This window comes from Primulina huaijiensis, chromosome 18, assembly GCF_012295235.1.
Source record: "Primulina huaijiensis isolate GDHJ02 chromosome 18, ASM1229523v2, whole genome shotgun sequence".
Lineage (NCBI taxonomy): Eukaryota > Viridiplantae > Streptophyta > Magnoliopsida > Lamiales > Gesneriaceae > Primulina > Primulina huaijiensis.
In genome coordinates this window covers 10,021,232-10,033,841 of record NC_133323.1, presented here as the reverse complement: position 1 = coordinate 10,033,841, position 12,610 = coordinate 10,021,232, and the positions used below count along the sequence as shown (strand labels likewise).

The 12,610-nt window shown below is 34.1% G+C and overlaps 2 protein-coding genes across 3 annotated transcripts; one reads left to right on the top strand and one right to left on the bottom strand.

Annotated features, from left to right (window-relative positions):
* The first annotated feature begins 1,344 nt into the window (after positions 1-1,344).
* LOC140964427 (uncharacterized) lies at positions 1,345-8,659 on the top strand. 2 transcript variants are annotated; one of them, XM_073424209.1, is made up of 13 exons: positions 1,345-1,487; positions 2,186-2,600; positions 2,743-2,989; positions 4,040-4,152; positions 4,300-4,379; positions 5,089-5,230; positions 5,323-5,403; positions 6,407-6,511; positions 6,616-6,798; positions 7,161-7,253; positions 7,901-8,040; positions 8,134-8,200; positions 8,337-8,659. In XM_073424209.1, the coding sequence occupies exons 2-13, from the start codon at positions 2,208-2,210 to the stop codon at positions 8,451-8,453; spliced, it is 1,761 nt and encodes a 586-aa protein (XP_073280310.1). In that variant the 5' UTR covers positions 1,345-1,487; positions 2,186-2,207; the 3' UTR covers positions 8,454-8,659. The 2 variants fall into 2 exon arrangements, with proteins under 2 accessions (XP_073280310.1, XP_073280311.1); XM_073424210.1 differs by having other exon boundaries at positions 1,407-1,487; positions 2,193-2,600.
* A 170-nt stretch (positions 8,660-8,829) lies between these two features.
* LOC140963746 (protein PLANT CADMIUM RESISTANCE 11-like) lies at positions 8,830-11,163 on the bottom strand. Its single transcript, XM_073423129.1, has 4 exons — positions 10,973-11,163; positions 10,639-10,710; positions 9,463-9,675; positions 8,830-9,014 (listed from the first exon to the last, which is right to left on the bottom strand). The coding sequence occupies exons 1-4, from the start codon at positions 11,142-11,144 to the stop codon at positions 8,938-8,940; spliced, it is 534 nt and encodes a 177-aa protein (XP_073279230.1). The 5' UTR covers positions 11,145-11,163; the 3' UTR covers positions 8,830-8,937.
* Positions 11,164-12,610: the final 1,447 nt, after the last annotated feature.

Genomic DNA, 12,610 nt, shown 5'->3' with positions numbered 1-12,610 from the left:
CAATGACATGTAACAACAAGATAAGATTCATATTTTAAATTAGTCCAAATATCAGCTGTCAAACTAACTGTACAAGAAATATTTGAAAGATGCGATTTTAGTATTTCTTTATATTCTTTATAAATATCAAAACAATATTTCTTAAGTGTGTGCCTAGAAATATTGTGAAAACTAGGTTGAATAGTACTTGTAAATTCAACAAAACCTTCTTGTTCAGATATTATAAAAGGTTGACAACATTTAGTAATAAACTTTACGATGACTTTTCGAGAAATTTCTTTTATAATAGTGAAAGCTTTACCACTTGAAGGATTAATTTGTTGTTGTATTGGTTCCCTACCGAATGGTTGTAGCGTATCAGGGTCAAGTTTATGTACCTTAACTAAATGTTTTTTCAAAGTGCCGGTACCACCGGAACCACCACCCGTTTTGTAAGAATACCTCGTTTTGCAAATTTTACAAACGGCAAAAGAGTTATTCGTACCTTGTTGTTCAATATCAAAGTGATCCCAAACTTTGCTTCGCTGTGCACGGGCTGTCGTCGTGCTCGTTGACATTGTATTGCTTGCTCGAGTAGACAATGGTGTCCCTACATCTTTGTTGGGGAGTTCCATGGCTTCTTCATCCTCGTGGCCAGGTTCGACTTCATCAAAGTCGGAGATGTAGTCAAAATGTTCACCAAAGTCGGAAGCGTATTCGCCACACCACCACGACGGTTTGAAGATGATGCCATTGAAATTAGAATTATTTATATGAGTAAATTACGAAATAGTAAATAAATAAAAATAAAAATAATATTGATTATAGATAAAATTATAACACAATTATTGAATATATTTGGAGAAATGATAGCAAAGAAAGACATTGATTGTAGAGAAATGAAAAGTTGAGAGCAAATTGATATGTGAAATATAAAAAATGACTTGTATTTATAGGTGATTTTTGGGGGTAAAAAAATTATATTTACAATAAAGCCTCCAAAATTGGGGGCCAAATTGCAAAAAAAAAAATTGCAGATTTCAGTAGCCGTATCTACAGCTTTTGGGTCAACGACTGCAAATACGGCTACTGAAATCTGCAGCTTTTGGGCTAACGGCTGCATTTGCTGGAACCGGTTGAACCGGTTCAGAACATTCTGAACCGGTTCAACCCACCAACCAATGGATTGTACATGGTTTCGGGTCCATTTCATCCATACCAGATCCGGTTCCGAGCTTAACAGACCGGTTACGGGTCGGTTCCGGCGCGAACCGGTCCGTTAAGCATGCCTAGACTGAACACAAACTTGTGTTTATGAGCCCCCAATTTACCCAATTAAATTTATTATTATTAATTATTAACTTAATTAAATATGTATTATTTATTATTTTAATTAAACATTAGATTAAAATAGCGATTTTAGTGATACTGTTTCAGCGATCGAGAGACTCTCTCTCTAAAAAAATCCTTCGAATCTGAGAAGAGCCGTCCGGAAACTGTTGTTCCTGGTAAATCTTCCTTCGGCTGAATACTTGTTTGTAATTATGCTTGTGAATTGTTATATATTATGCATATACGCTGGAAAATTCCTTGTATTCTGTAATATTCCCTGGATTTTTATTTTTGTTGCCAGATCTTGGATTTTTTCATTTGATTTGGTTTTGGTTGCTTTTAGAATGTTTGGATTTTGTTTTAAAAATAGATTGTGCGAGTCGATGAAATTTGCCAGCTTTGTTTCTTTCTTTCTTTCTTTTTTCTTCGTAATCGACATTTCTGTTCTGGGATAAAAATCTTGAGATCCGGAGGTTTTCTTTTAAGAAGTCACGAGGAGAAAGGTGTTGACTTTTTATGATCTTCGATATTGCAGACTCTTTTATTATGGAATTTTGGTTGATGAAAGTGGCGAGTTACTTCTATTAGGGTTTTCAGGATTTGTGTGAAATTCTTACTTCTGTTAGGATTTTCAGGGTTTGAAAGTTGGATTTTGGGGGGGGGGGGGGGGGGAATTTCATATGATTTCATATGTTATTTAAAATGTCTAGAAAATATCAATTAATAAAATTTTAGGGAGTCTAGTTCTGTGATTATGGTCAACTAATAAAATTTTAGGGAGACTAGTTCTGTGATTATGGTTTCGTTCTATGGATTATGATTTATGATACCTACGTCTCCCTTTTCATTTTGTTCTTTCACTTTTGTGGTGAAGCTTTTAGCTCCAGGAAAACACGATGTCGACTGTGGATGAGCCATTGTATCCTATAGCAGTATTGATAGATGAGTTAAAGAATGACGACATTCAACTACGGTTGAACTCTATCCGTAGACTTTCCACAATTGCACGTGCACTTGGGGAGGAGAGGACCCGAAAAGAGTTGATTCCATTTTTAAGTGAGAACAATGACGACGATGACGAGGTATTGCTTGCTATGGCTGAGGAATTGGGTGTATTTATCCCCTATGTTGGAGGAGTGGAGCATGCACATGTGTTGCTTCCTCCTCTTGAAACGCTTTGCACCGTGGAGGAGACCTGTGTGAGGGACAAAGCTGTGGAGTCATTATGCAGAATTGGTTCACAGATGAGGGAAAGTGATTTGGTTGACTGGTTTATTCCTCTCGTGAAGGTCTGTTATAATTTGGTATTTTGCTTATGATTTTTAATTCTATCATGTAAAGTGTTATATGGAGAAAGTACTGATACAATTTAGATTAAATCTTTCTTTACTAAAAATATTTGCTTGAACTTGATTTAATTATGAACCACAGAGGCTGGCAGCTGGTGAGTGGTTTACTGCTCGGGTTTCAGCTTGTGGATTATTTCACATTGCATACCCAAGTGCCCCAGATATGCTAAAGACGGAATTGAGATCAATATACAGTCAGTTGTGTCAAGATGATATGCCAATGGTGAGAAGGGCTGCTGCAACAAACCTTGGAAAATTTGCTGCCACTGTGGAACCTGCTCATCTCAAGACAGACATTATGTCAATGTTTGAGGATCTTACACAAGATGGTAAACAAACTTTGGGTTATTGTATTTACCCCAATCAATCATTTTATTAAGCTTTGTTCTAATGATCGATAACGTATCCAAATGGTGTCAAGTAGATATTAGTAAGAATCAAAATAATGGTTTTTTATTATTTGAATTCTCATAATATCTGTCCAAGATTAATCAGAGTTGTTTCAACAGAATGAAAGTGCACTACAAATTGTTGTGACAGTTTCCCTCGTGTAAATTATTTTTCCATGGGAATCATTTAGTGTTGCTGCAGTATTTCTAGTTGAGGCTAAACTAAATGGCCTCCGCCTTTGTCAGTTGCTGAAATTTATTTAATTAGTTACTGAAGATAGGTACTTGGTTTCATTGCTTTGAAAGTACCCATTGATGAGCTTGTTGAGATTTATTGCATAGTCACTCTAGAAAAATGGGTTGATTCTCAGAAAGTTTGCAGTTCATGGTCTTGGAGAGGTTCGATATCATGATTAGAAGGAAGGTACCACTAGTTTGAAACAAAAGTTAATATTGTTCAGTGAATATTAAATAAAATCTATTGAGGTTTTATATCATGATTAGAAGGAAGGTACCTCTAGTTTGAAACAAAAGTTAATATTGTTCGGTGAATATTATATTAAATAAAATCTTTGCATACTAACTTGGGATCAGCATTGCATGGTAGCATACATGGCTTTTGAAGTAGGATAAGATATGGAAGTAATTGGAATCTCTATTAAAAGTGACCAGAATGAAGTGCACCATTCATGCTAAAGAATGATTAAATCATACTCAAGAAAATTGAATGTGGTCTACTGGTCTTCAATGAGGAACGTGATGAAAGGAGTCAAATAATCAGAAATTTTAGGGCATTCAAATGCTCTGATATCTCGAAAATGGTCCTTCTGTTTGTTCATACCCTGTTATCAACAGTACTTTAAGTAAATTACTTGGAATGAAGAATGAGAGTGACAGTTTCAAGCATCAATTTACACAATGTGGAATACAAAACATGATAGGTATTTCTGGCTGCAAACAAGTTTTAACATTCATGATTCCTCTTTTCAGATCAAGATTCTGTTCGGTTACTAGCTGTGGAGAGCTGTGCTGCACTTGGAAAATTGTTGGAGCCTCAAGATTGTGTTGCACATATTCTCCCCGTAATTGTCAACTTCTCGCAGGTACAGTTTTACTGTTTGTGATTATCACTGCTGAACTTATTAACATCTTAATTTTCTGATGTCTATAATTGTTGCATGCCAAGTATTTTTTCTTGGTCTTGTGGACAATCCTTTGTGTTAAACATGCTTGAAAATTGTGTTTATCAGGATAAGTCTTGGCGTGTTCGCTACATGGTTGCCAACCAGTTGTATGAGCTTTGCGAGGCTGTTGGACCTGAGCCTACTAGGTTATCATATTTATATTTCATTTTTCTTGACGCGTTCTTGTTTCTTTTTACTGCTTGATGCTAATACAAATATCTCCTGGTTACATTTAATTTGTTTACAAGGTAATCAACATGGTATGTGGAAAGTAGATTGATTACATTATCAGATATAATTTTTTGTTTTTTCTTCTTGCTACATGTGCGTGTATGAGTATGGACATGTATAACAAGCTTAAGATTATTGCTATTATTCAATTAAGAGTACTTGTTCTCCACTGGTCCTATTTATTTTTATCCATATGTTCTCATGACGTACTTGACTTTTTTATGCCTGTAGAGTAACAAACTTATTACCAAATCAGTGCTTTTCAATTTTCTTTGTGTGTTTTAACTGAAATTTTCCTTGAGATTATTTTTAATGAGAGTGATGTTTTCCTCATCATGAAGATGGTATCTTAACCGAGCATGTTTAGCTACAACAAAGTTGCATAATAAGGAAAGATGCCAAAAATAATTTTTTTAATGTGGACACTGATATCATAGTCATTTATGTTTCTATGTCCCTTTTAATTGTTTATGGAGTGTCTAGCGGAATATGTTTTCTTATGAACGTCTTCTTCCTAAGTTTAACTGAATATGTTAATTTTTTTATGTGATTTAATTTTTTAATCATGTCACTAGTGTTTCTCATAATGAAATGATACATTATATTGTTCATTATATGTTTCAGGACAGATTTGGTTCCTGCTTATGTTCGCCTACTTCGAGATAATGAAGCAGAAGTGCGTATAGCAGCTGCCGGAAAAGTTACCAAGTTCTGTCGGATTCTTAACCCTGAACTCGCTATTCAGCATATTCTTCCCTGTGTGAAGGTAGGAGCTTGAAGTATTTTTTTAATGATAGCTGATGAATATATGGTTCATGTAATTGCTTTCTACTATCTAATAAAAGGTGCTACTTGCAGGAATTGTCATCTGATTCCTCACAACATGTGAGATCTGCTTTGGCATCTGTCATCATGGGAATGGCTCCTGTGTTGGGAAAGGTAAATCAATTTGCAACTTAAAGTTGATGAAATATGCTGTTGATGCAAATTCTTGTTTCATGATGAACTGCTAATTAGTTTCAGCTCCAGTGTATTTTAAGTAACAATGTTAGTATCTAAAGGCATATTGTTTTATGTTATCTGAGCGTCTTTGCATGTGTGCGGTTATGGAATGGCAGTCTCTTTTTGCTTCATAGTTCCATATGATAGGCTACGCTAAACATCAAGTGTTTCTGCATATGTTACCACATCCACCTGCTTGTTCCTGTGGCTATTGATCTTAACCCTGTTGTTGCTTCAGCTATTTTGTCTCACTGTAGTTATGTACAGTTTGTGTTGATATCATATGCATGGTTTTTGACAGAGTTCCAGTTCAACAACTAACAGTTTCTATACATAGATTGCTCTATGTCTTTAGTTGGTAACTCCTTGTCATTCGACGTGGAGAATGTATACATTTTGTTCGTTCACACCAAACCTATGTCACGGTTGGTTAGCCAGACCTGACCAAGAGACTCACCAGAGTCAGCATGGGCTTACCTGAATTTAGAGTCAAGATGTCTCCATTGTCCTATATCCTGGAGGCTGGAGTCGTGTGCAGATTGATCTTGGTTCTTGTGAAGGAGCTGTAGAGTCTAGTTAAGATTCAATGCGTATTCATCTTTGCAATGTCTTTGGGAAAAAAAAACCCTGTTTTCTTAGACACTTATACGTTTTTTAGCCCTGTTTGCATCCGATAAATTTTGATTTAGTCACCAGTATAGTATTTGTATGGATATGGATGTGGGTGGTATTTGCTCTCCTTTCGAAGCTCACCATGTATAATTTGTGTGGTAAAATTTTCAACTGATTGGTGATTCCTTAGTTGTCAATTTCATGGTTTTTCAATGTATCATTTATTAATTTCTTTGAGTCACGTTTCTTAAATGAAGAAGTAATAAGATAATACAGACAATTACTGTGGGTTTTGAAAATTGAGGTCTTGTTTTTGTTGATAATGCAGGATGCAACTATTGAACAACTTCTTCCTATTTTTCTTTCTTTATTGAAAGACGAATTTCCTGATGTTCGCCTCAATATCATTAGCAAGCTAGATCAAGTCAATCAGGTGTGTAATATTCCTTCAAATTTTTTCTTTTGTTAGAGGAACTTCTTCACTGTATGGCTTTTTCAAAATATTACTCACTTATACCTGTTTCTGGATGCGTGCAGGTTATTGGGATTGATTTGCTCTCTCAGTCTTTATTACCTGCTATTGTCGAGCTGGCTGAGGATAGGCATTGGAGAGTTCGGCTAGCCATCATAGAATATATACCATTATTAGCTAGTCAATTGGGTGTTGGATTTTTTGACGATAAATTAGGTGCCCTTTGCATGCAGTGGTTACAGGACAAGGTTGGTGTTTTTTTTTCTTAGGATTATGCTTGTCTAATGTGTAAAGTTATTTTACAATTGATAGTATTTTCTCGTTTTCCAATCTACTTGAGAACTTTGAAAGAATGATGTCATGGCAGTTGTAAGGTTGAATGGTGAGGTCAAACTTGATGTTAATAATTTCCTCTTTGTTACTTCTTTTTTTAAACGATTTTTACTTCTCTATTTTTATTAATGATCTTTTATGTCGGCTGGCCATTTTTTTCTTTTTTCCTTAATAGACCATTTTTTTTTACCTTTTGTCATGGACTAATAATGCACATCAATGGGTAAAACCATTGAAATGGACAACCGTTAATGTCTCACTTTTTGTTTATGTAAAGGTTCACTCAATTAGAGATGCTGCTGCTAATAATCTGAAACGCCTCGCTGAAGAATTTGGTCCAGAGTGGGCAATGCAGCATATAGTACCACAGGTTTGTTGATTTGTTGATGATTGTTAATTATTGCTTTGTTATTCTTTCTGCTTCCACTGAAGTTGCTAGCCTGGTCTTTCAATTTACTTTCTGCATGTATGACTCTGATTAAATTATCGTTGTGGCTTGTACATGAAGCCAAGGAGATGTTAATATTTCAAGTTTCTGTTTCTTATTTTACGCACAAGTTTTTTGAACCCCTCGAGTAAAATCTACAAGCTGATGTCTGCTTTTGTGATATCCCAAAGAACATAGAAAGGAGAGAGCCACAACGAACTCATGCCGATCAAGGCAAGAAGAGCATTCTTGAGAACGATAAACCGTGTATGGCTTAGTTGAAGAATGGCTTGAGTTAGTTATGGATAACATATGGCCCTTATCTTCACAGAGGCAAACTGGTCGAGCATTTAAATGGCATAAAACATATTTCCAGTTTCCCCTCTTCAGACAAATAGAAGTTCCTTGGTTGCCATTTCTGCTGTCATTTTGTCACCAAATTTATTAGCTATTGGAGAGCAAAATGGATCACCTTTTTTATTCTATTACATATTTCTGCAGTAAAATTATAGAATTTTTGCCATTTCTGCCACTGGTTTAAGATATAACATGAATGTGCATTCGTGGCCTCGTCAACCGGTTCCATGCAGGTGTTGGAGATGATAGGCAACCCACACTACCTGTATCGAATGACCATTCTTCGTGCAATTTCATTGCTTGCTCCTGTTATGGGCTCTGAGATAACATGTTCCAAATTGTTGCCTGTCATTGTTACCGCATCAAAAGACAAGTAACCCCAGTTTCCAAAATTATCTATGAATATGATTGTGTAATCAATAGCCTCTACGCATATAATCAACTGTGAGTTATTTGTATTTTGCAGAGTACCAAACATAAAATTTAACGTGGCTAAAGTTTTGCAATCCATGATCCCCATCGTCGATCAATCAGTGAGTTCATTATCTGTTTCTTTCACTTGCATGTAAATGCATGTTGACCTTGTGAAACTGAATCAATTTTATCCCTTTTTTCCCCCTTTTTCTTTCGTTTCATTCATGTACCTGAAACATAATCCTACTTTCCAAGGTGGTGGAGAAAACCATACGCCCGTGCTTGGTAGATCTTGCTGAGGACCCTGATGTTGATGTCCGTTTCTTTGCTAATCAAGCTCTTCAATCGATCGACCATATGATGTCGAGCTAGAAACAAGTTCACGGCCTGGCAAAATGTTATTTCTGGTGTCTATTTTTATGCATGTCTCCCTTTCTTGTAGTGCCTCTTGAATAATCATAAATTTGAGAAGGCGACCGAATTTTACTTGTTACTATTATCTCAGAAATTCCGTTTTGTTTGTTTTGTATTTTCTCTGAACCAACTCTTGCTCATGTTGTAGTAGATCTTTTTATGTTAAGCTGTAATGCCCAATCGAGTTTGAAAAGAATGATGGATCATGAAAAATTAATGGATAAAAAAAATAAATAAAGGATCGTGAAAGAGCATGAATGGCCACCTGATCTTGAACAAATTTGGAAACATGTTACGCTATTGACATTGAAAATCAACGTCATTTAGTGTTTGGTGTGGTCAATATGGATACTAGATAATTAAAAAAAAAAAACTACATGAACATACGTTTTAAAGTCATAAAAAATATAAGAAAGGGTACGAATTGAATTTGGTCTCGAGTCTATCGCTTCATGGTGTTCTGAATTGGCGGAGGCATTGCAGCCTTTCGATTCTGCCTCTCCACGTTCCCATGCCAACCTACATTTTTCTCACATTTATTAATTATATTTGTCCAAAAATAAAATAAAGTATAATAAGTGATAATGTCGAAAAGTGTTTCATACAAATTTATATGACCCAAAAAATAAGAATAAATATAAAAAGAATTTGGAAGTTAATCTCGTTTTGGAAAAAGATATTATTTACTATACTATGGGCCTACACTGATATACATGAATCAAATAATGCAGGAAGATAATCTCGAATTTGGAATGGAACGACAATTAGAAAAAAAAATGATAATTTTTTTTATGACGTGAGAATCCACAACTGTTATCACCTGTTGTATTATTGATGTCATAGATAATGAGAATGGAATGAAACATTTATTCCTTGATCCCAATTTTATGATTGGTAAAGTTAAAATAAATGTTGGGGTGGAATAAAAAAAAATCGTTTAAATCGAAATCGAAACAAACTTATGTACCTATAGACAAGTCGAATCCCTGATTTTGGAGGTGTCGATATTCTTGGCACAATGCGCATGTCTCGCAGCACAAATGGACGCAACAATCTGCGCATGGGCTCTCTTCCAAGAAATATTGTCCCCGCAGCTTTGATCGATAGAAGCAAGAATACAAGCAAGAACACCCGCTCACGCACAGTATCACCGAGTACAACGCCCCGCTCACCACACAAGCTGAATAAATTGTTTATAATTTTAAAACTAATTAACTCTAATTTTGACCAAAATAAATATTTCATCAGATGCGAAATGTAGGGAATATTGCTTGCATAATCTATACTAGTTACTCTGTACACGCAATGCATGTGCACAGTCTTTTTTATCATTATCAATGGACTAAAGTGAAATGTGACAAATTATGGAGGAACTAAATTAATATTTGAATTGTTGAAATAAAAAAATAAAAATAAAAGTATGTGTTGAAATTTTAAAAAAAAACAAAAAACAAAAGTGTAATATTAGTATCATATAAGAGTAAAATTGGAAGAAAAAGTTGGTGTCTTTCCTAGGTGGTTACTATCATCCCCTCAACTTTAATAAAATTGTACTCTTAGCACAAAAAATAATACTCTTTCATGGCCCCCAATTTTTATGAAATACAAGATGTCCCTCTTAGCATAAAAAAATAATACTTTTTCATGGATGACCCAAATAAGAGAATACTATTGGCATAAAAAGTAAGATTTTTTCATGGATGACCCAAAAAACAGATCTGTCTCACAAAATATGAGCAGTGAGATCGTCTCACACAAGTTTTTGCCTTTTTCTTTATGTCGCTGAAACTAATAAAGGCATGGTTTTATAATTATTATTTTTACAAAAACTCTGGTATATATATATTTCTATTAAAATAGACATATAGGAGTATAGAATGAAGATATTATTCCTGATATGATTTTTTAAAAAAACAAAATTTATAGAACACCCTAAATTCGAAAAAACGAAAAATATTCCAGTTTGAATTATTATTATTATTCTCATAAATTGCCAAAAGTTCGTGTACAAAACTATCTTCAAAATTCTTAATTTTAATATATAATTTCTAAATTTTCTACACAAATAATCGTTAGTAATAAAAAAAAAATCGACAAAAATAACATATTTATAATAAATGGATAAATAAGAATGGGGAATTACATGTGGATCCTCTGTCGACAACTTCAGCAATCCGACCAAATGTTATGCATGGGCACCAACATGTTAAGCAACCTGTAATATATATATACACACACACACACACACACACACACACATATATATATATATTATCATGTAATCATAAAATTAAATTTAACTTGCAAGTAAATTTTTGTCTCACGACAATATAAAATTTCAACAAAAAAAATCTCAAAAAGTTATATGACAAAATCCTTATATATTGTCAATCATACTCGAGTATTATTAGTATTTTTACTCTCTCATGTCACATTTTTTTTTAAACTTTATCTGAAAATCAATGAAGAATGCTTACAAGTGCTAAAATCGTCGCAGCAATCGCAGATGCCGGTCGACCAAGGAACAGGATAACGAAGGGTGGAGATAGCGGTGGCCGGAGTCACCGGTGGAACAATTCGGTTCACCGGGATGCTCATAGATAGCAGCGGCTCCGGCGGTGGCACTGTTGCCGGCACAACCACATCCATTTTGTTTTCTAAAATGTGGAAGGATAATTAATAAACGGTTGTGGCAGTTATAATACACAAGTAAACATGATAAATTTATTAATATCTTCGTGCGGCATTGGGTGCGGCGCTTGGCGGTTGGCAATCGTTATTTCCTGCTTGCCAATTTTATTGACTTTTTATTACATTTTCCTCACTTTATAACCCGTACGGTTTAACATACAAAAGGCTGTCGAATATTACATTTTAATTCACATATATTTAATTAAGCAACATATATGTTTTTTAAATCACCCTGTTTTTTAATATTATTGATAGACTATTGAATTTTAATTTTAGAATTACATGTGTTTTTATCAATAAATCAAAAATTATATTACACAATCTTAGTTATACAAATACTTTGGACATACCCAGATGCGAATACAAAATAAAATGTCGAATCGCTCATACAAATATATCACCTATGAAACTGTCACAAGAATATAAATTGTTCATACAACGAAGCATATGAAATTTGATTAAAAAGAACATAACATCTAAATCTGCACGAGAGTTTGAAACATCTTTCCGTCCAATTAGTAAGGTAGTATTGTTTTTTTTTTTTTTTTTTTTTTTTTTTTTTTTTTTTTTTTTTTTTTTTTTTTTTTTTTTTTTTTTTTTTTTTTTTGTAAATATAGGCATGATTGATCCGTCTCACGAATAAAAATATGTGACACCGTCTCATAAGAGAACTACATGCTCGAACAAAAGAGGTCATCCAAACTCTCCACTTCTATGTTTGAGAATACAAATTATTGTTGCGTCCAAAAAAGGAATTTCGATTAGAATCATTAGGAGAAATAATCAAATAACTCTGTTGATACATTCGAGTAATATCAATGAACCAGGCTGCACCGATAATAAAACTCTCCGATGTAGCATAGTCTGGGCTATCATTATTGTTGGGATATATTAGAATTACTAATTCATTATACACATTCGGTACTTTTTATTGATTTAATTTCGTCTTCTGTATTGTCAAATTTTTTCGTATTTTTTTTAAAAAAATTTATTCATTTTTATGGCTCACGGGGAAAAGATTAGAAACGCGGAACCAAATTTATAATCGTTCCTAAATTATTTCTTCATTAAAAATAGAAATATTTTGACGATTCCACAAAGGCCAGTGTAAGATCATGTGTTGAAAATTCTACCATAGGTGTGACGAAAAATCCAAAGAATTAGTCAAATTGAGTTGTAGAATACCGATTGCTTGAAAATGAGAGGATTAACCATAAGATAAAGTTACCTCAGAAAATCTTTCAAAGTTGACTATATTATTGTTTATTCGATTATAATATATTTGTCCCAAAAGGCACTTTAAGATTCGACTGCCTAATATATTCGATGTTGGTGGATTTATTGAAGACCGTAAGAAAATTTCTCCTCTCTATATGTTATATATGTCAGAAATTTTCTCAAAATCATGTTTCTACGTATATATG

Coding starts and splice junctions, on each gene's coding strand:
- LOC140963746 (XM_073423129.1), bottom strand. CDS start 11,144: ATGGATGTGGTTGTGCCGGCAACAGTGCCACCGCCGGAGCCGCTGCTA. Junction 10,711..10,972: donor CTGCGACGATTTTAGCACTT/GTAAGCATTCTT, acceptor TATATATTACAG/GTTGCTTAACATGTTGGTGC. Junction 9,015..9,462: donor GGGATTCGACTTGTCTATAG/GTACATAAGTTT, acceptor AGAAAAATGTAG/GTTGGCATGGGAACGTGGAG.
- LOC140964427 (XM_073424209.1), top strand. CDS start 2,208: ATGTCGACTGTGGATGAGCCATTGTATCCTATAGCAGTATTGATAGAT. Junction 8,041..8,133: donor GTTACCGCATCAAAAGACAA/GTAACCCCAGTT, acceptor TGTATTTTGCAG/AGTACCAAACATAAAATTTA. Junction 8,201..8,336: donor TCCCCATCGTCGATCAATCA/GTGAGTTCATTA, acceptor CTACTTTCCAAG/GTGGTGGAGAAAACCATACG.